The 22,579-nt window shown below is 41.9% G+C and overlaps 1 protein-coding gene across 3 annotated transcripts in view; it reads left to right on the top strand.

The window, feature by feature from the left end:
• znf385a (zinc finger protein 385A) overlaps positions 1-22,579 on the top strand; it is a 59,296-nt gene that overhangs the window by 4,171 nt on the left and 32,546 nt on the right. The window contains exon 1 of one of the 3 annotated variants that reach the window (XM_042227770.1): positions 580-5,629. The exons of 1 other annotated variant lie outside the window; for it this stretch is intronic. Coding sequence is in view for 1 of the 2 variants with exons in the window: in XM_005914769.3 (XP_005914831.1) it covers positions 2,383-2,392 (10 nt within the window). In the remaining variant the exon portion in view is untranslated. Of the gene's footprint in view, positions 1-579; positions 5,630-22,579 lie in introns of those variants that run through there. One more of the 3 variants, XM_005914769.3, reaches the window with a different exon arrangement.

Here is a 22,579-nt window from a genome sequence, read left to right as displayed (position 1 = left end):
TTGGCCCGACAGCACATTAGCTCTCGGCCCATTGAACAACAACAAGGACCGGCTCTGAATTATTGATACCAACACAACTAATGAGGAAACACTATCTCAGCTCTTTTGCTGACACACAAACACACACACACAAATGTTGACGGAACAACTTGCAAGCACAACTATATTAATAACAACTATTGTTCCAGCTGCTAGTGTCACATTTTCAAAAACGAATATTTTCTGTACTCAGTCCATTTCCTGCAGACGTAATGTATGTCTGCGTGGTTTGTCCAAGGAGCCAGAGGCTAAAATTCTTCTTCTAACCTGTCTGTTCCTTTGCACTTAAAAAAAAATATGCTTGTTCCACATCAGTAAAGTCCATTATTTTCTCTGCTGGATGTGTCAGATCTTGCTTGCAGTTGTGAAATTTTCTGTGTGTCTTTAAGAGCTACCATATGTTCCATAATACCAGCAGTTTTTAGTCATTGGATTTTATCCAAACGTAAGAGTCTGTAAGAATTTGAGTGGGTGTTTGTGGCACCTAAGACTGCCAGTGTTTACATACAGTAGTCTAAACGTATGCAGTGGAGCTGCTGTAAAGAGAGGTATTGGAGGTGTCAGCCAGCCTCCTTAGTATTCACTCCAACACCCTGTGACTCACAGCCTCAGCCTGAGAGCGTGAGAAGGGTAGTGGTGGAGCTAGAGATAGAAGAGAAAGAGGGAAAGAGAGAGCAGGACAAGAGGAGGCACAATGAACATCAGGCAGCATTTTCTGTAGCCCCAGGCTCACGTGTTTATATCTGTATGTGTTTGCAAGCATGCCCGCCCAAGGGGATTAATTTTTTGACAGCTTTGTTAAGCCTTCTCTTAAGCGCTGAGCTTCTCAATAACATCGTGGCTGTGTGATTTTCCGAATGTCTCTCTGTGATTTCTCTTCACAAGGGAAGCTGGAGAGAGAGACAGAAAGAGAGAGGCAAAGACTAGTGCTCAACATGACAGCAGGCATTCTTTGAGTGGCTCCTCGGTGTGGAGGAAGTGGACCATAAGAAGCTGGCTGTGAAGCTCCTCTTCATTCACTGACTGCATTGCATTGGTCGATAGTTAAATTTTTCCACAGCCCATTTTCTGTGTCCGACTCTGTCTGTCTTTGTCTCAATATTCAATCCTTCTGGTTGTCTCTTCTTGTCACTCAATGTCTCTTCATTCCTCTGTCAGTTTGTATTTAGTTTAATCTCTGCCCCTCCTTCTTCTGCTTCCTCCGCTCTGTCGCTTTCTATTTCATCTCTCCTTTTTGCTTGCTCCCCCCCAGTCCTACTCCCAGTCTCAAGTCTATCCCCTTTGATGAAACCACAGATGTTGATAAGAATGTGTAACTTTGTCTGGGTAGGTTGAAAAGATGGAGGGAGGAAAGGGAGAGAAGCACAAACGCGCACAGCGTTAAGGTTAATCCCCTTACAAGTCCACACACACATGGAGTCAAAGGGTAGCGAGGCGGAGGTAATAAACAGCGAATGCAACAGACAGAAAACCAGGCTCACTGTGAGGGGGAGATGGGTGAGGACAGTGTGGCAAATAAAAGTGAGAAATTGGTTTTGGGAGACAGCTTTTTCAGTCAAGCTCTGTCTCCCCTTCATGACTTCCACTCTGCATGATGACAAGTGCCTGCTGCTGTTCCCATTGGTCGAACCTGCCACCAATCAGAGCAGAGGCATGTAAGGTGCCTTTAGGTTATATCCAATCCCTAAAAAACAAGGAGCAGAGAGAGGGAGAGAAAGCCAGAATGGGAAAGGGAGTTGTGTGCTTCATAGAGAGAGACCAAAGCAGATGTTGACTTTAAAGTAGATCGAACTGCTTTCCTTTTGAAGTGATACAGTAGACAGGAAACTGGTTGTCAGCTGTTTGTTGGAGACCACACCACAATTCCTCCTGGCTGCTGTGGAGAAGAAGATCTTGGCTCTGTAGTCTCCCCCCTGCCAGCGTGATTGGCTGTCACACTTTAGGCTCCCCCTTCTCTCTTTTTCTTCTTCACTCTCTCTCTCTCTTACTCTCTCTCTCTCTCTCTCTGTCTCCTCTGTGCTGTCCTGAGGCTTACCTGAGCCATCACTGCAGAAACAGAGGACCCCCCTCCTCACACACACACACACACACACTCGTGCTGTTTCTCTCTCACACTCAGTTTTTCACCTGGATAGGGCAGGCGCAAGGGACGGCATGTGCAGCAGCAGCAGCAGTCTCTCCTCACATCTAGCGCTACCTCTCTGAGTTGCCTCTTTCTGGAGAGTGGAGAGCAACTCTGAAAAAGACATTTTGGAGCCATTGTACACTTGGAGAAAACAGGAGAGACGGGGGGCAGTGAGGGAACACTTGTCAACCCAGGGACACCAAAGGCAACGCACAGCAATGATTTTGGGTGAGTTGTTGCTTTTTGGCGCATCGGATTTTAGAAGACATCAGTCAGGCTGTTGAATCACTAATCCCTACTTAAACTTGGCCACCAGCAGCTCTGTTTTATTTATTTTTTTAGTAGTCTGCTTGGTTTTGATTGCACAGAGACATCTGTCAATACCAAGCGCCTGGGTCAACCTCTAAATTACAGATAGTGTTTGTAATTACGCTAATAGTGTGCCATTTATGTGGCAGGTGTGAGTGATGACATAGAAGGTCAAAGCATTTGCGCTGGACTGTATCATTATGGTCTGTTTGGTCACATGACCAGACTCCACCACTCTCATGTTCTGTCAGAAGGGGCTAAGTGACAAAGATGGTTTCAGCTGAACTTGGTGATAACTGATGTCATGCGGTTTTATACAAACAGTCAGTGAAGAATTCGTGACTTTCTTCTGATGATTTGTTACTGTGGCACTCAATTTCTCCTCAACCTTGCATTGCTGCCATCCTGATTAATGATAAGCGTCCAAGTCATCAAACACATTTTAAAAAGAAGATTCATTCCTTAGCATGCAGGAGAGTATAGATTCCAGTTACTAGACATTGTTGTGTTGTCAGTCAGCCAGCACTTTCTTCTTTAGTATGCTGGTCTCATAGTGGCCATGTCTAGGAGAGGGGATTCTGTGTGGTCTGTGTGTGCTTTGCATTCGGCTTGTAGATTCATACAGAGGTTTTAAAAGGAAATTCGCTTGTAAAAATGTTCTAGAGTCTTCTTATTTGCACATGGCCATGACTGTGAAGCCGTGTGTGCTTACTGCCCATGTATTACTTCGAAATGTGTGTGTGCGTTGATGCACGCTCTCCCGGAGAGGCCACTTTGTTTTAACGCATGCCTGGGCTGATTCAGGCGCAGTTCTGCTTCTCTGCTCTCCCGGCAGGCATGTTTTTCAAGCAGATAACTTTAATGATTATGGGGAGTCATGCAGTCTGAGGTGTGGGAGCTCAAAGTGTGTGTGTAACTGTGAGCTAAAGGTTTTCAACCAGTCACTAAAGTTTTTTAGAACAGCCATCAAAGAGATAACTTTTTCACTTTGGGAAGGTTTGTAATTTTTGTTAAATAACATTAAAATTTATCTCTATTTTAAGGGTTATATTTTGCACTTCTGAAGCTGGTTAAAAATGAACAATTCGACTTGAGCCTCATGTAACAGACAAGTACTGTCTTGATCAGGTTGCAGGTGGTAGCAGCTCCCGTAAATGATATTTGGGTAGGACATCTTGACACCAACATCCCCCCCCCCTTCAACTACAACTCTGCTGGTTGAGGTTAAACTTTAGCGTAGTTATTGGAGTGTGTGTATTTGAATTTTGATGGAAGCAATATCACACAGAACGTAACTTCTGTTGTGCAGTAACATAAATTTGGCCTCTGCATAAAGACTGATGTCAGTGTTAATCGGTTACACCACAGATCTTTTTTCTATTTTACAGAAACGGTGATAATGAACTGTAGCTCTAACGTTCAAAATCTGTGTGTTTCTCATTGCATCTAATGATTTGTCAAACCTTTCCACTTCACACCTGCCGAAAAAGCTGACCCAAGGCTTCTGCTTATTAAGTTGTCACTCAGATAGGCATCTTTCATTATTTCTGTCTGAACACTGAGATTTTCTCGTGCCTAACATTCTGCTCCATTTGCATGATGATGTGGCTACTGAGTGATTTGACATTTCTAGCTTTCTTCTTCTGAAAAGGGTAATGTCATTGTAATGACCTTTACAATTCTGGCACTGGTTGATGTCGACCTCCAATCAGCAAATTTCCTGATTAAGCTCCCTGATATAAATCTGCAACGTTGTGATAACATATCTCAATTGGAAATGTGTGTCGTTATAAAAATGCAGTTAAAGAAAGAAATGTGTTTTTGAGTATGCCTGCGAGAACCGCATGCTCCAGCGATTGTGTCTGCATGGCTACTGGTGTTTTTCTCTTTCCACTGTTTTCTGTGACCTTGAGCAAACAACCTTTACCAGTGCGGCTCTGTCCCTGATGCTGTACACAATTCTATTGTAATTAGCTTTGTCGGCATTCTGGAGGCCTGACAGAGGCTTTTGGCTGCTGTAATAGTAATGACAATTCTGAAGTTGATCATTGCAATGGCAGTGTGCTTATATACAAAGCTGCAGGCAGCCAGCATAGCTGTCTGCCTGCTGTCTGTCTGTCTGGCATGGGCTCTGCACCGAGGTATTGGTATGAGACTGCTGCTGGTCAGTACATGCGTGTGCGCGCATGTGTGTGTGTGTGTGTGTGTGTGTGTGTGCGCGCGCGCGTGCGTGTGTGCATGTCTGTGCGCGTGTGCATGTGTGTGTTTGTGGATAAAAAAGAGAGAGAAACAGCAAGAGAACAATGGCGACCTAATAACGAACATGATCACTGGGCTCCTGTTAGTGTAGAGCTTCTCAGTTGACTGTGGAGTCATGGTGATCAGCCGCCATGATGTCTAGCACAAACCATCTACGCCTGGAGTGAGTTCCTGGTGTGGAGTCCACATTTAGACAGGAACTGTCTGTATTGCCCTCTTACTGTCACCAGATATTGCATAGTGACTGTCTGACAAGCATTCCTGGTAAAATCTACTTTGTTAGCATCATTGCAAAGTTTTTGGGGGAGGACCTGTCATGTCATGAGCAGTTCATGTTTAAACGTTGCTTCATGTCTCATCTGTCTTGTCTGTTTGAGTCAGATCTGACCTCCCGAGCTCAGGGCCATGCAGCCAATCTGTCTCTTTGTTTTTGTGTTTGAGCGTCCACTCCTACCTCATCTGTCTCCATAAAGTTTATCTTTCTGTTCCTGTCTGCATAGCTATTGCTTATTCCATTCACCGAGCTCTGCAACCCCCTTCTTTTAATTGACTGCACACACCTGGTTCCAGAGGTCAAGTCAAAGACATCATAAAAAAATGTGTTTGAGCAGATCAGCAATGCTCCCCATCCCCATTTTCTTCATGACTGTGCTGCTCTCTTTGTTTATGTCAAAGTGACATAGTAATTATAACTCATTAATGAGCCAGATATTTGGTATTCATGCCCCAGTATTTTTCCTCTATGCTTCTTTGCATATCCAAGACATAAGGGGAATACTTGAGAGCTGCTGGAACTGCAGGAATTCTGCAACCCCATTTTCTACCTTTCTGCAAAGTGGACCTTTGGTTTCACCAGTTTGTGTTGTAGAATATCATGATGCCATTCAGCAGGAAGAGGTAAGACTATGGCATTGTGCTGTGTGATCTGTGTGATGAGTAGCTCAGTGTGCTTGACCCACTTCACCTTTATAGCTGCTCTGCATACCAAGGCACAGAATAAAAAAGACTTATTCCCATGACAGTAATTACAATATGCCACAAAGGTCAGGGCTGACCTGGCATGTAAGATAAATGTGGCACTCATTTGTAGGGGGACTGTATAATGTGTGTGCAAGGGATATTAGGTGGATATATGTGTGAGCAGGAGCAAGTAGCAGGCTTGCCACTTCTTTCTTTAAGTCTAGCTCACCCCTGGTTTGTGGAGATCCCTCTTCCATCAAAAAGCTGCTAGGTCTCTTCCCCTCCCTGCCTGGCTTTTCTCTGTTGCTCCATTTGTTTATGCTGGAGTGACTGTGTGTCAGCAGGTTGTCAATACTGTCTGTAAGAGACTCTAATGAATAGGCCTGTTATTGGACTGGTGGGATGGAAACCCATTGTGTTTGTTTGTGTGTGCGTGTGTGTGCACGTGTTTGTGTGGCACACTGCGGAGCAGCAAAAGGTAAAGGTGTGTGATTTCCTGACTCCCATGTTTTCACTGGTCTCCCCGCAGTGCCCTGTATTAAAGGTTTTTTTTAGTGAAAATTAGAATGATCCTGGAGTAAACATAGTATTTTTTTGTGAGTTATAGTCATAAAGTAAAAAAAGCAAACAGTGAAAATAAAACCGATTTGTGCCGTTTATGAAGCACCCACTAGGGCCCACGGCACCTGCCACCACCACCAAAAAAACCTGGCGCTTTGCTGCTGCGCTGTGAAGCACAGAAATGCACCTGTGCGTGATTATGGTGTCACATTAGTGCATTCACCAAGGCAAGCTGGCTGACTACTTACTGGGAATCCTGGGGCTACAAGACACCTGGGAGTTGAAGCCTGGAAAATGTTCTGTATGCTTCAACAGTCTGTCTGATCACAAAGTGGAAAGAGGCACAGATGATTCTTCACACTGCAGCTCTCTAGTGTTTTCAAAGAGACAGTGTTGCCTTTATCATGTAGAGGTGTAATATTTTTTGTCATCTATTTTCCTGATGTCTTTGCTTAATTGTGCTCTTTTTTTTCATGACAAAGCTTACTAATTGTCTTTTATTTTATTTATGTTCGTGAACTGTGACTTTCTTTTCTTTAGGGTTTCCTGTGTGCAACAAAAAATTGTTAATATGTTTATTTACATTCCCTATGCAAGGTGGCTTAACATTGCACAGGTGTTCTCTTTTGCCCATACTGGTATTGAATCACCTTGTGTCATACAGCTGCTTTGATGAAAGACTGGAGATCAAAAGCTTTGCTTCCTGTTTAACACTGCACTGCCACTGGTTAAATATTTAAGTAATCAGTGTTTTTACATTACATGAAAATATAAAAAATCACATTTCAGCTCTCTCTTCAGTACTCTCTCTCTCACTATAAGGGTTAGTGAATCATAACTGAGTTCAGAACAACTCCTGTGAAAATGCTGAGCACTTACATGGCACTCTGTTATGCAATGGTTTATTTTATTCATCTCTAACATAATTTGAAATACTTGGACTATTAGGACAGTGCAGTGACATAAATCTATAATAAGACCATTTTTATATTCACTGCTTGTTGAATTTTTGATTTAATTGCACACGAATTCTGCAAATTAAATTGAAGAGATTTGAGTATTCAGTGTATACTGTTATTATCTGATTCAGCAGTTTGTATGTCATATATGAAATCGTGAAATAATTCCTATACTCAAATGTTTATTTGATCTCTTATTCCTTTTGTTTTCTCTTTACTGATCACGCTCATGTATAGAAAGAATCAAGCATTTATGATGATGTAATGATCTGATAATTCACTTGCAGTTTTGTAAGGTTCAAACGGCAGCCAAGTGTAAAAAGGTTGAGCAAAGCTAACGTTTGGCTGCGAAAGATGTTGCATTAATCATGCCTGTTCTATTTCTGTGTGCTCAAACGAGAAGAGAGTAGAAGTGGAGGGGGAAGAGAACGAGGAAAGCAGATAGATAAAATGGAGTGAAAAGTGTCCTCATGAAAGAGAATTAGCTCTTTCCAGCTCTGGGGGGGAAGAGGAAATTCCTCTGAGTGCTGTTGAGATAGGGTTTCACACAAAGACAGAAGAGAAATCAATTGAGTTGCAGCAAGGTCATTTCATAGGAGCATGGCTAGCAAGGAGGAAGCTAAAGGGTAGAAGGAGGATCTCCATGAAGCACAGAATGAGAAGCGGGATTGAGTGAGTAGTGTAGGAGGACTGGGACCTAAGCGATAAAGAAGGAAATGAGAAAACAGTGAGATGAGGAACGCTGGATGTGGGGTGGAGTGACAATTCTTTGGTTACAGCTAGGCTAAAGGGTGAAATCCATGCTTCCTTGTGACAGCAAACATGGAGCACTTCTGTCTCTGTATCATCTGACTCATACCAAGAGGAAATATGAGCAGTATATCTAACATACTGCTGTCCTAAAGCTCTGCCTGAACTTCACTTATAACCACAAGGACATGTCCTCACTATGGTACCTCAGTCATCTAAACAAATCTCACTTTGCTCGACTACATACTGCTGGGCACACAGACTGAATGAATGCTACCAGCGTTTGGTTCCAAGAAGCCTTAAGCTAGCTTTTAATCCTTAATGTTACATGAACAGCTCAAAATAGCTTAAATCTCCACCCCTAACGCCTTACCTCTGCCAACTAAATCTCTTCCAGCATGTTTAAATGTATGTATGATGCTTGATGATGAGTAGCAGAAAGGCTGGGTGACAAAAAGGCGTCAGTAGGTTGAGCTCCGACCTGCCCTCTGTGGAGTCTTGCCCATTGACAGCTAGTGTAGCTAGAGCTATCAGAAGGGTTTAGCGCAGTCTTGGATGAGTGCCGGGGAAGCCTCACTAGCAGGTAGTTATGGAAACCGCATGGCGTAGGTCTTAACACAGGCGTCTGGTATGCACACCTGTCTTTGAACAAGTTCTCCCCTGAACATGCGGCCCTACCCCTAAGTAGGAAAGCGGGAGGGATGATAAGGGACTCTGCCGGGACCTGCACCACAGCTCCCTGCCTTGGGGGTGCACAGGGAAGGTAAAGAGAGGTGTGGATTAGAAGGCTGTAAGGGACGCAGGGGTGAAGAGGTACCTGAGGTCATTCATGTGAGTCGTGTATCTCATAGAAAAAAACACCTTTTTGCATTTATGCATGTAAAGATTTTCCACTGGGCAGCTTTGCCTAATGCAGCAGCAGCAGACACTGTTGTGGGACGCACAGATGGAGGAATGGTTGCTTATATATTTAACATAACTTTTAGCTAACATGCAGTGGCAGTAAATGTAGTTCAAAAGAGAACTGATAAAATGTAACAAATGGAACCGAAGAGGAAGGATGGAAACAAACATTTCCATAAAATTAGCATAGTCAGGATTGGTGCACTTGTCCCAGTGAGACAGGAATTACCGCATGAACATAAGCGACTTCACATTACATTTTTCAAATCTGAATAATGGTGGTTAATGTTTGGGCTTGTAGTGGTTTTGCTTATTAACTGTAGCATGAGACGTTTGACAGCACAGCAAAGCAAAACATTTGCCAGCCCATACGCTATAAAAGTAACATTTCTGCCTCCAGCCTAAGTTTTCTCATTTTCACCTGCAACCGTTTGTGTAAATGCGAGGTTTTATTTACAGTAGCGAAAAGATGGCTTTTGTGTTCGTTCTAGGCCAATAATCACCAAGCAGCCACTGCCACAAATCTTCATTAGAAGATTAGCCTGCAGAGAGACAGCTTGTGTGTATTGTTTATTTATTTTGGGGAGTTTTGCTGTTATTAGTGCTGCTGCATACACCAACATCAGCCTTGGTTTCAGACTGCTGCCAGTTAAAATTTGTGAATATGAGCAAAATTCACCTGAGACTTGCAGTCTTCAAAACACATGCACACCAATAGTCTGTCCTTGTGGTGTTTTATTTTTCAAATCCTTACCCTCCTCTGTCTGTCTGCATCTTTCCCATGCATATGCTCAAAACAATATATATATATAATGCTGTCAGCTTGCTCTCTTAAGGTGCATCAGCTGCCCAGTAGGTACTCATACTCAAGACAGAACAAATTAAGGTCACAGCAGGGAGAGGACAATGCCATGTGTGTCTGTGTGTGGGTATATATGTATATTTTTTTTCCTTTTCTGACCTCCAAACAGTGGCATGACTCCAGAGAGTGGTGTTGTCAAATGGCTCCTGTCCCACTCAGAGGACACTGACCCTCACTGCACCATTTTGCAGGATAAAAGGTGCCATCTCCCACATTTGACTTCAAACTAGGAAACAGAGTGACGACTGAAGACCGTGGTATTAAATTTCCCTTTTGTGCCTGCGATTGTTGTTTCTCATCCTCAGCTTTTAGTTTCATTGTACCTCTACTAAGAAAACCTATTGTGTTTAATGTTTAAATTTAATAACACTTTCAAAGCGGTGCCAGTTTCAGCAGCACCTGCTAAAAACAGAAAAATAAAATCTTTTCTTGAAATTGCCTTTTTTTTCTTAATTCACACACCATACTAGATAAATAAAAAAGGTAAGAAAGAAGTAACAGAAGGACAAGCTGGAAACTGAAGCATCTTCTATCATCTGCAATCAGCAGTTTTGGGAAGGTTACTTTTAAAATGTATTCCACTACAGATTACAGATTACATGCCCCAAAATGTATTTTGTAACGTATTCCGTTACGTTACTCAATGAGAGTAACATATTCTGAATACTTTGGATTACCTATTATATTATCATGCTTTTTACAACTACATGAATTGCTGTGTGATTTATTACTTTTACTGAAGGTTACTCGCCATACGCTCGTCAGACTCTCTTTTTGGCTGCAGTGGTTATTATTATATTTACATGCTTCCAGCTTCCGTTTCTGCTCGGTGACCACTCTCCTTTTCCCCCCTCCCTCGCTCACAGAGGGGCAGTCCATTCTCCCTGCAGCACGGACTACACTGCCCATGAGGCTACATGCTTTAGGCCTATGCCTGTAATACGCTGCTATTGCCTTCATATTAAATCATTTTTGTGAATATTTTTTTTAAAATATTTCTTCACGTCATTATCGGGCCGCAAGTAGGGGTTTCATGGGCGGCGAGACTGAGACACAGGCATTAGAGCCTCTTAATACCGCCGTGTAATCCATTTATTTCAGCAAAGTAACTGTATTCTGAATACCATCTTTTTAAACAGTAACTGTAACGGAATACAATTACTCATATTTTGTATTTTAAATACGTAACGACGGTATTCCATTACTCCCCAACACTGACAATCAGTTTTATTCTCCTTCACTAAAAAAATGAGTCATATTGTCCATATACGTGTGGGTCCTAACTACCACATTGTGGACCTCGACCTGTAGCTGCTAACTGGTTAGTTTAAGTGTTTTCACATCACACAGCTGAACGCTAAAATTATGACACTTTAACAACTAAGTTCCTCTCTAAAAATATTTTAAAAACCCTTTTGCTTCCACTGTTTTATCCTTTATCCACTGGCAGTTTTTCACCCGGCCCTAAGCATGAAATATTTGACCCATTTCACTAGAAACCAAAGATGACTATTGATTTTAATCCTTTTAGACCAGCCTCGTATTCTTCAGAGCGCTGAAACAGGGCTGGTCAAAGTAACTAATGACCTTAACAACAGCCAACTGTTCGCTGCTAATTTTCCTCAATTTTCGCCCAGTCTTCAGTCAGTCGGAATCATGCAGATTTATTGGACAGTCTTTTTTTTATTTATCATTTATCATTTGTTAATGATAAATGTTTTTTTCTTCACCTATGCCGCCCACGTGATATGCTCCAAAAGCCTCTATCCATAGCCATTTCCCCCCCTCTGTCTATATGCTTCCACTGGAGCATATTATTAGAAAGCACAGTATTGATTTTTCTTTTCTATTTATATTTGCTGCATCTTCTACTGTAGCTTCCATTTAAAATGACTATACAAAGCAACCAAAAACACCAAATCTGTCATCTTGTCTCTCTGATTACTGCCGTTCTGCACACTAGCTGGACTATTCAGCTTTATTGCTCCATTGTTCTTCTTCATGCTGATATTCAAAAGGTCTTAGTTGCTTCTTTAAATTGTCACATCTAGAATATTGCAACTCATTATATTGGATTGTAAGATTTTGATTTTTTTGATCATTTTAAAGCACTTGGCTGCAGCTTTACGACCATGTGTGAATCCTAAACTCCTCAGCTAGGGGTTTTATTTCTATCCATACCTGTTTGCTTCTTTTCTTATTAATATTTTAAGTAGCTTCTATTCTTTTGTGTAATGGTGAGTTTAATGCAAAATCATTATTATTCCTACAGTATTTGTATATATAGTTGTATATTTATTTAATTCTTTCCCACCACTGAATGGACTGATGGATGAATGTATGAAGTGATAGATTTCTTGTGGTTTTATTCTATTTATTTTGCTCCTTTCCATCCACCTACCAACTCTTGACATGAGGTTGCTTGGTTATCACACTGGCTGGTCCTGGTGGGTCCATAAGTTCCAGAGGCCTTGTCTCTGCCAACCAAAGCCTCAGACCTCCCCTCAAGGGCAGTATCGTATTCTGCCTGACTGTGCGTGCCTGTGTAATCCATAGCTGCAGGGAGAGTGACCTTCACAGCAGGCAGCCTCGCAGCAGGTTGCGTCGCAGGGGCTCAGGAAAGAGGACAGCCTGGACAAAAAGGGTGCTGAGGGCAGGACACAGCAGTTCTTAGATAATTAGCCTTTCTTGTTACATTTGGTTCTTCTTTTCCTAAAGGAGCAGATATATATTTTAGAACATTACATTTCTGTGGGACATGTTTTGGTGTTTCCTTTAAATACAATCCCTTTAATTGCTCTAAATTACAGTGAGTGCCACTTGCTTTCGGCCCTTTAAAAAGACTTTTGTATCATTCACTTTGTGCCACAGATATTAGGTCCCATGGCTTTCAATATTGGAATGCCCAATTTTGAACATTATGAGGAAATAGATTCATCACCACCTAGTCTTCTTAAAACTTTCTGCAGTTTGCTGTCTCTAGGACAAAATGCTATTTATGATGTAAAATTTGCTGTCCAGTGCACACTCCTGAAGTAAAGGTGGAGCCACAGCCGGGAAAAAGTTATTGACAGTTATGGGAGGAGATGACGCAGCCAAATAAGTCTCTGCTCATGAATGATGCATGTCCTCACTGGCCCTGACGGAGAAAGAGAGTGAAGCTGGATGACAGCTGGGGTGCTGTGTGTGCATGGTGCAGAACAAGGTGAGACTCTTTACTGTACAGCCCAGCGCCCTGCCTTCCTGTCTGTTCCCTCTTTCCTTCCTTTAGTTTCTCTTATCCAACTACACACAAATATACACAAAATTGGGAGGCGGAGCTGTTACTCTCCACAGTCTTCGGTGTTCCTGTATAACCAAACACTGACCTTTACAATGCTCTGATTTCCTGCGTTCTCCTACCCTTTGCTCTGTCACTCTTAGAGACCCGCTCTCTTTTCTCTCCCTCTCACGGAGCCCCTCTTGTTCATCAGAAACAATCATTGTGTTTTTCATCTCACTGCCCTGCTCTGCCGCAGTCTGAGCCTCCAATAGCAGGATGGAGAGAGATGAGAGTAAAGGGGGTGGGTGTGGGAGGTATGCAGCATGCAGGGCACAAACGGGAAAGTCTACATAATGGTTTGTTGTCGTCATCACTGTAGCGTCACAGCTGTCTATCCTTTTAGCAGCAGCTAGAACACAAAACACGCAGTCTGCATCATCGGCGTGCCATGGAAACTCAGTATAAGAACAGAACCAGACATGAGAAAATTACACCTCTGATTTAAGAACTGTGGTCAAACCTTTAGAAACTACAATAGCAGCCTTCGATAGACACATGATTTTTGGTCAGAGCACGTTTGCATAAAATGGGGAATCAAATAGAACTGAAGAGAGTTGTGTCATCTGGTTCTTTTGGTCTTCTTCTTTAGATAAATGCACCTGCATACATATGTCAGCATTGACCTTAGGGGAATCTGAAAATCTCACGTGTCCTGTTTGCTATGTTTGAGATAGTTGAGAAAGGGTATAACTTGGAGGATAATTGCTGGTGACAAACTACCTCTTCAGACATGGCTACATTGACTTGGATAGAGTATTTGTCCAAGGGAACCTAACAGTGATAGATCTAAATACTTTACGAACGGACCCAGCGAGCATCTGAATAAAACATTGTGCACGGGAACCACTGGGGAAAGCCATTAATTCTCAGATTAGTAGCAAGTGGCTAATGTAGTCCATCACTGTGTAAAGCCGCGTAGCCCTGCACCACCCAAACAAACACATCAATCTGACTAACAGTGTGTGTCAACATGCTCCTTGATTACCATGCTAAACCCAGAGCAACCCACAGGAGCCCAAAGGAGATCATTAAAATCTAACATGCACACTTGAATATAGCTTCAACTCAAAATTCATTTTTTACACACACACACACACACACACACACACACACACACACACACACACACTTTCTCTAATATTCGAAGTTTACAGGCCAAAGGTAAAGTGGTGTTCATGACAAGAAGTTCAATTTAAACGAGTGCTCCTGTTGTGTGTTGCTATTGCACAGATTCCTCTGTACACAGAAACAAATGATGCATCTCAACAGTTGATATTCAGGCACAGATTTTATAGCACTTCAGCAGTAATGTCATGTAAATGTGTTGTGAGTGTCAGAGATTTCGTGTTGTGTTAGTGGAGCAGAGTATGCCTGGAGGGTGCAGCAGGATGAGGGTGTGCGAATGTGTGCGCACGATTGAGTGTCTCTGTAGAGTGCTTAGTCTTTAGGTGTTCTGTGGTTTAGGCTGGAGTTAAGATCATTTAGAAAATGTAAAGTTTTAGGATAATAAATAGCCGAAATGTTGGTTTCATATATAACAAGAAAAAGGGAGGCACGTATAGGTATTTGACCTGGTTCAAAATACTATTTAATATCAAACCACAGTGTTCCTGTGAAATAATGTTGCAACTTAGCTTTCCTACCTGATAAAAAAACACGTTCTGTCAAGAGCAATGTGTTTTTATTGGAGGACTGCAGACCCTGTCTGTGCTCTGTATTCCCTGTCTCCTAAAAAGTTTTCATATAACTAAAGAAACTAAAGTTCTCAATTAACTTGGAAGAAACACTATTTTTATCTAGACCTACATTTGTAATCAACACATCTTTTCCATTTATGGTCTTGTTTTCCTGCAGCTGCAGCTGCTCCTTTTTTATACGACTAAACATACGTCAAATGGAGCTGCATTCTTGTCTCACATAACTCAGAAAATGGAGGAAAAGCTTCAAATGTGAGTAGCTTTATAAATAGCTCCATTTTATTATCTTTTATTAAGCTAACCCAACTAGTTTCCGTGCCTAAGTCTAACCGAAGAGTGTGTGAAAATAAAACTTGAAAGTATTTATGAGGACCCAAAAGGATTGGTGAAATAGATTATTGTTATCTATAGTAAATATACAAGAATCGCAATGGGATGTGATGAGGAAAGCAATGTTGCAATGTTGTGCACTTTTGTGTTGTGCATCCTCCTTTGCTTGTGAGACATCTTTCATTGTCACCTCGCTTCCTTAGGATTGGAAATATGCTGCCACTGCACATGGTAATCTCACACATACACACACATGCACACTCGCTCACCATGGTACCATTGGGCTGTCTTCCAACGTTAATACACAGAGCTGACGATGCTGTGGGACTGCGTGCACGTCACACTGTCACAGCATAGCAAAGGAATAGAGAGCGAGGGAGAAATGGAAGGAGGAGGATTAATTTTGGATGCATGGCATGTGGAGTTAAGATAACCATCTTTTTCTGCGGCTCTTCTCCACCACATGGTTTGTTCAATTACCATTTACTGCAGAGACAGAGAAGGGCAGATAGAAAGAGAGGGAGAGAGGGGAACAGTGAAAGGGAATAGCGGGAGCCATGGAGGAGGTGGAGGGGAGGCGCTCAGTGATGCAGGGGATGAGGAAGTAGACGTGAAAGAGTTGGAGAGAAGGGAGTGAGTGCAAAAATAGAGGAAGACAATAAAACCATTCTGTAAAGGGGTAAGGAGAGAGCATAGGACACGGAGAGGGACGTGTGGTGCGCACAAACGCGTCAGAGTGTCACGTCCTTACCTGACACGACAGCGACAAACATAACATTTCTGGTTTGATTGTGTAACAGCTTCGTAAAAGCAGGGCTTCTGTTACGAAACGCTGCCACTGTTTTTGCTTTGATAAGTGTCAAAAGCTGCGAGTGTAGCTTAAAAAAAATGACTTATTCAAACAGACTATTCCCACTGCTCTGCATGGGGTACCAACTGTACCAAATTGAGATATTCTGAGATGGAGCTCGATCCACCAGCCCCTCTCATCTCCCCCTTCTTTCCAGCATCCCCACTTTTAAATCCTAATCCCTCCCTCCTTATCTTTCTTCAACCCTCCCCCCTCCCACAACTATTTTCTCCCTCTCTGTCTCTCTTTCTCTCTGTGTCTCTGGCTTTCTCTGGGTCCAGTATATGGAGCAATTACAGAGATGATATCCACTGTCAGTCAGCGGCTCACAGATGAAGCTGGGCCTCTTTAACATGCTAATGGAACGCCAGATTCAATCAGGGCTTTGTGTGGCAGAGGGGAGGGCAGTGCCGCTCATTAAAAAATAAATCATAATAACAAAGAGGCCCGGGCAGCACAGGCAAGCAGCACCTACACTGCAGCATCGGACTTGGTTTTCCTCTCTGCTTTCTCAGAGCCCTCTCCTTGACTACTGTCCCTCTCTTTATGAGATTATGTCAAATCAGCACTTTGTCCTATCAGGCTATGTTAATCTTTCCCCCGCTCTTGTCACTGTCGGATATGTAAATTTTGGAAAATTTTACAGAGAGAAGCTGACATCTCTTCCTCCCATTTCCAGTCTTTGTGATAAGATGAGCAAAACTGGAGCTTCTCCATATGGAAAAGAAACTGAAAGAAGAAGAAAGTAGTTTATTATTTATATGTATTTTATCTCTGAATATCTCTTTGGCTATATACCACAGTTAGCTCAGGAATGTGGCTCCTTTTGTCATTTTGCACATACAACATTAACTTTGGTTTCTTTTTTAGTTAAAGCTTTTGGATGAGTTGGACTCCCATTTGCCTTCAGAACTGCCTAAATTCTTTGTGGCTTAGATTCAACAAGGTGCTGGAAACATTTCCCAGAGATTTTGGTCCATATCGACATGAAAGCATCACACAGTTACTGCAGAGTTGTAGACTGCACATCCATGATTTAAATTATCCACACACATTTTAAAGGCGCTCGAAATGCAATGACTGTGGAGGCCATTTGTGTGCAGCCAACTCATTGTCATGTCCGCAAAATCAGTTTGAGATGATTTAAGCTTTGTGACATGATGTGTTATCCTGCTGGAAGCAGCTGTCAGAAGACAGGTACACTGTGATCATAAAGGAATAGACACGGTCAGCAACAATACTTAGGTAAGCTGTGGCATTTAAATGATGCTCAGTTGGTGACGGGCTCAAAATGTGCCAAGAAAATATCGCCAACATCATTACACCACTACTAGCAGCCTGAACCACTGATACAAGGCAGGATGAATCCATGGTTTATGTTGTTTATACCAACATTTGTTATCACAGTAGACAAGTTAACATTTCATCTAATGTTCTAGTGTTCTAATGTAATATTTAGAAAAGCATCTGATTAATTGCTTCTTATGCTGTTTTTATAGTTTTATTGTTTTACATTGTTTTATTTACTGTTATATTGTTTTTATATTCCCATTTTCTGTGTTGTAAAGCACTTTATGATTTTTATCTGTGAAAAGCGCTATATAAATAAATTTTACTTACTTACTTACTTTTACTTCTGTTTTAACTTTAGTGAGCCTGTGCAGACTGTGCCTAAATGGACAGTTAGTGTCATGTGATTTCCTGATTGGAGTAAATATATGGATCAATGAGCAGTTGAACAGGTGTACCTAATGATGTGGTTAGTGAATGTATTGATAAGCATGAGCGCAAAATAAATAACTTGAAAAAAGAAGGAGGGGCCACATGTATAAGTCATACCGGACATGCAAGCCTTACATGAAACATAAGCATTTACTGTTAGACAGCATGATAAATGCTTTTTATTTCTATTTCTTTTGCATATTGATAAAGACCTTTATTTATTGACCTTTTTGGATAGATCTCTCCTGAAAAGCAAAAAGGTGAACTTTTCTGCTTGATAAATTGATGTGAATGTTGACAAAAATATAATTCTACCAAACTGAAGGTAAAACCTCTTAAGCGCCTCACAAAGGCAAAGAGGATATTGTACAACTGATGAGCAAATTGATTCAGATACATACGCCTTGCCAGGTTACCCTTTAGCATCTTATGGCTCTCCAATTGGAAGCCAGTGTTGCTCATCTCCAGGTGTCCCTGCTACCCTGTTGTAGATTATGATTGAACACAGCTACAGTAAGGTGTCGTCACATGTCAGCGTGAATGTTTGCTTCACAAGTTTTTTGCTTCACAGGGACGAAGCTCTGATGTAATTCAGCTGTCACATTTAACAAGCATATTGCACCACATTCAGTGTCTGATATCCTCATTACTCTCATTACCATACTGCTTTGGATTGCTTCTCAAAAGCCAAGCGCTCCTTTTATCCATAATGCGCTTTGTTTAAGATCTCTCCATGGAGGTGTGATTCATGGATGCTCAGTTCCTCTTTTTTCATCATGCATCAACACTAAAAGAAGAGAGGCAAGTTTGTGTGTGTGCCTTTTGTGTTTCACATTTCTATAGACCAAAGATTTATTATAGCTAAGATCAACCTGAGCTCACTGAATAATGCATCACCTGGTATCATGGAAAAATATGCTGAATATGTCTCAGCTGAGCTTAAAGGTGTGGAAGTGGGTATGAGAAGTGTAAAGCTCGCTCTCGACTTAGCTTGTAAGTACGAGACAACCAAAGGAAAGCATTCCTCTCAGCTTTGACAAACGAGCTGGGGTCTGGTTCACAGAGGTTTCCCTTTTTCGTAAAGTGAGCACTGCCATGGGAATTAGCATCCATGCGGGGTGTTTTTGTGTGGCCAAATTTATATTAAAAATCTCTTCAAGAACCTTTTCAGCTCAGCTTTTTGAATTTCAGAATTTCAATTTTATGCCTAAAATTGCTTTGTGGCTTGCCTTCCATATCTGACTGTAGTTGTGGGGTGATGAGTTCTGATTTAAACAAAATTGTCATTTCTCGACCTCAATGACAAATGACATTACAGCAGAGACCCCAGAGCACTTAAAGAGATTGAGCCGTGGTAGGATTGCTCAGAACTGGACAGAGAGGCGCGTGTTAGAGGACATGCTCGTTAGTTATCATATTCATAGAAATGGCACTGCAGGCCTGAAATGAAAGCAGCGCTTGTCAACCTCATAAAGTATCCCCCCCCTCTCTATTAGGCTGATAGCATGTTGCCCCCCATCCTCCTTGGGGAATGGAAGTCGGTGAAATAGAGTGGCAAACACAAGCAGGGGCACATTATGGTTGCTGCTCCTCAAACACTGCAGCTATATAGTGTTTAACTCCCAGCCTCCTCCTTCCTCCAAGCCATCATGCCTCCTTCCTTTCTCTTCCTTTGGGGTGGGGGTCTAATCTCAGAGAGAATCTCGTGCCTTTGTCGATCTCCTCCGAAGTGTATTTGGGTTGATCCACCTGTTTATTGTTGAGTGATAGAATTCCATACCTGAGGGCACTAGTCTCTGAGCGGTGCATGGGAATGAAGTCACAGGCTATTGTTCCACCTGGGTGTGTGACTTGAGCCCTGAACAAGGGAAGAAAGGGAGGAGATGGGGTGGGGGTTGGGTGGGGGCTGGGTGCCATGGAATAAATGGGAAAATGGGAGCAAGGAGGAAAACAACAAACAGCCAAAGACAGGTGGAGAGAAGGGAGATAGAGGAGGTTCATGCTCCAGTGTGCTTCCTTCCCAGAAGAACGCCATCTTGTCATCCTGCCTTCTGTCCCTCCTCTCCCCTTTCTGCATAGGTGTAAGCGGCTGTTAAAACAGTAAATTAGTCTTTTTCAAGAGACACAACAAAGCAATGCCCCCCTCTACTCCTCATCATCCAGCATTCCAACAGTCCATCCATCACTGACTCAGACTTTGCCTGCAGCTAGTGATACTCAGATGCATCTCTTCTGGACAGCAACTGTGATCATCTTACTAGCCTGACTTTTGGCAAGGGAGGAGCATTCATTACAAAAGAAAACTATATGAAAAAGATAGAAACCTGAGAAAGAATGAGAACAGACAGCAGACAACTTGAAGGGAAGCATGGGAGAATATAGAATCTCAGAATGTTCTCTTAGCTTTTATAAAAGTGTTGAAACTGTTAAGGTTTGATCTAATTGCTCACATTCATGTCACAGTTGTCAGTTACAACTGACCAAATACAAAATGCAACTGTACAGTATTTTTCTTTGTCTCTTTTAGCTCCACAACAAATATCTTTTGATGATCAAACGTGACTCTGAAAAGATTGTCACCAGCTTCAAACGATGGCAGCTTATCAGTATAAATTCACAACAGCTGCAGTGTATTATAATGGAGGGTTACATCTCAAATAGTGAAAACCCCTTAGGAGCTTCATATAGTGCATATAAAACAGCATCTTTGTAAAGCTAATGTTCATGTATGCAGGCAGAAATTATTTAAGACCGACCTTTGGTGGCTTTTTATGAGAAATCCAGCAACCTAAAATATTTTTGGCTTATTTGTAGAAGCCTAAGTTCTACAAAAAAGACTGAAATTAGTGGAAGCAAACTGCTGTGCTTTGCCATCAAAGGTGCTTAAGCATTTAGAGTTTAGTTTAACTGCCCTTATTTGCATCAACACAGGTGATTTTATACTTTTATACAAACTTCCCAATCATTACTCACAATTAAGTGATGATACTTTCATTTTAAGTGAGGCTGCAAAATATTGCACCAAGCATGCATTGTATGTTTTTGTGCCCTTGTTGAACTGGGCCTATGGCTTAAAGTTAGAAAATAAATTCAAACTGATTCCCTGACGAGGGCAGCCACACAGAGTGTGTGTTTGCACATAGAGTGTTTGTGTGTTTGCTTTATGCTCCCATTTTGACCCTGTGTGCCTTGTCTCTAGCTTCTGCCTGTGTTGAATTGCACAGCAGTGTTCGCTCTGTGTTCTCATCATCCCTGGCTGTCCCCTCCCATTAACCCTGACAGCTATTCGTCTGTCATTATTGACCTCAAAACAGCACAAACCCTCACTGTCATCGCAGACACTCGCATACACACACACATAGACAGACATGCACAGACTACACACTTGCTATGCCTTGCCCTGAAAAATCATTTTACGCTTGTGCTATAGTTCAAGTTAAATTACATAGCCCTTTTTATGACCGTCGAGATAAATATCACACTGGAATGCAATGAGTCTCAGGCCAATTCAGACTTATTTTCATTAAATCAGTTCCTCCTCCTACCCTGAATGGTTTGGTGCAGGTTGTAACATGAGAACCAGCAAGTGGCTACCCCACCAAAGTGTTTCATTTTAAGTGCCATCATTGATTTAAGGTGGAACCACACAAAAACTGTATATTAATCATGTCAAGTAATAGAGAAACATCATTTTATTGGACCACCTTTACTGGGAAATTTTTTGGGAGATTTGACTTTCTAAAGCTGATGAAAGCCCTAAAATATATACACTTAAAGTCTGTGTAGATAGATAGACCATCCCACTTGATATTTGTTCACGCATGTCTATATCAGTGTGTGAGTGCCTCTATCTACACATACCCTGCAAATAAACAAAACCCAGTAGCCTCCAAAAGTTCAGTTTCCAGCAGGAGATTTATCTGAAGGATTAAAAGGGTGTACATCTGCTTCTGTGGATCAAGCACGTGCACTGGCCCTCGTATGTATTCTGGGCAATTCTGGACACTGGGTAACACTGAGTTGTAGATTGGTAGCTGGAGGTAGGTAGGCAGGGATCTCAGATGCAGGCTGTCTTCACCTCATTCCATGCCATTATTTTTGCATTATACCTCCTCCCCTAGTGCCCATCTTTCTTCTCTCCATGACTCTTGGAATCCCCAGTCAGCTCCTCTGCGTCTAACGAAGAGACAGACTGGCAATTAAATCCTCCCAGCCTTGATTCAGCTACTTAGAAGAGATCAACGTGGGATCTTTTGGGGGCTTTTTAAGGCCTGCCACTGTCATATTATCTCAATAGGGTGTCATTACCGTCCCATCCAGGCTATCATTAAGCACAATATTCCCCTCTGGGAGAGCCGGAAGGTTTACCTAGCTGTATATCAAGTATGTCTAGTGCATGTGGGATTTTTTTTTCTGAGGAGAAAATATGTGCCCGATTTTATTTGTAATATTTTAAAGGAAAGCTTGGCTTTCAATAGATCTTGAGTTCAGTTCCCTGATCAGATTGGAAAAGACAAGGCTTTCTGGTGTGCATTTGTGTGCTCAGGATGTGGATGATGATTTCCTGTTTGTTTGTACAGTGACCTAAAACTGCATGTAAAGCATGGATCACTCAGTGGAAGCTAGTTTAACTTTGTTTGACCTTCAAGTTGCTGGCATTTTTTTATTTTATTTGAGCCACTCAAAATAAAACCATGCATGCTGCAGCATGTACTTTTCTTGTACTTTGCAGTGCAATTACAGTAAAAATGTGAAACAGCTCTTCTCCAAATTGGTAGGTTTGGTTAAAAAAATCTAACAGACCTACAATTAGCAGAGAAAATTTAAGCTTCTGCCACCAATGCAGAAAAATGTACATAAATATGCTTGAGTGACTGTGTGTGTGTGTGTGTGTGTGTGTGTGTGTGTGTGTGTGTGTGTGTGTGTGTGTG

This window comes from Haplochromis burtoni, unplaced genomic scaffold (genome assembly GCF_018398535.1).
Source record: "Haplochromis burtoni strain Fernald_Lab_line unplaced genomic scaffold, NCSU_Asbu1 Contig_9, whole genome shotgun sequence".
Taxonomy (NCBI): Eukaryota; Metazoa; Chordata; class Actinopteri; order Cichliformes; family Cichlidae; genus Haplochromis; species Haplochromis burtoni.
The sequence above is the reverse complement of the archived record's forward strand: the minus strand, read 5'-3'. Positions and strand labels throughout refer to the sequence as shown.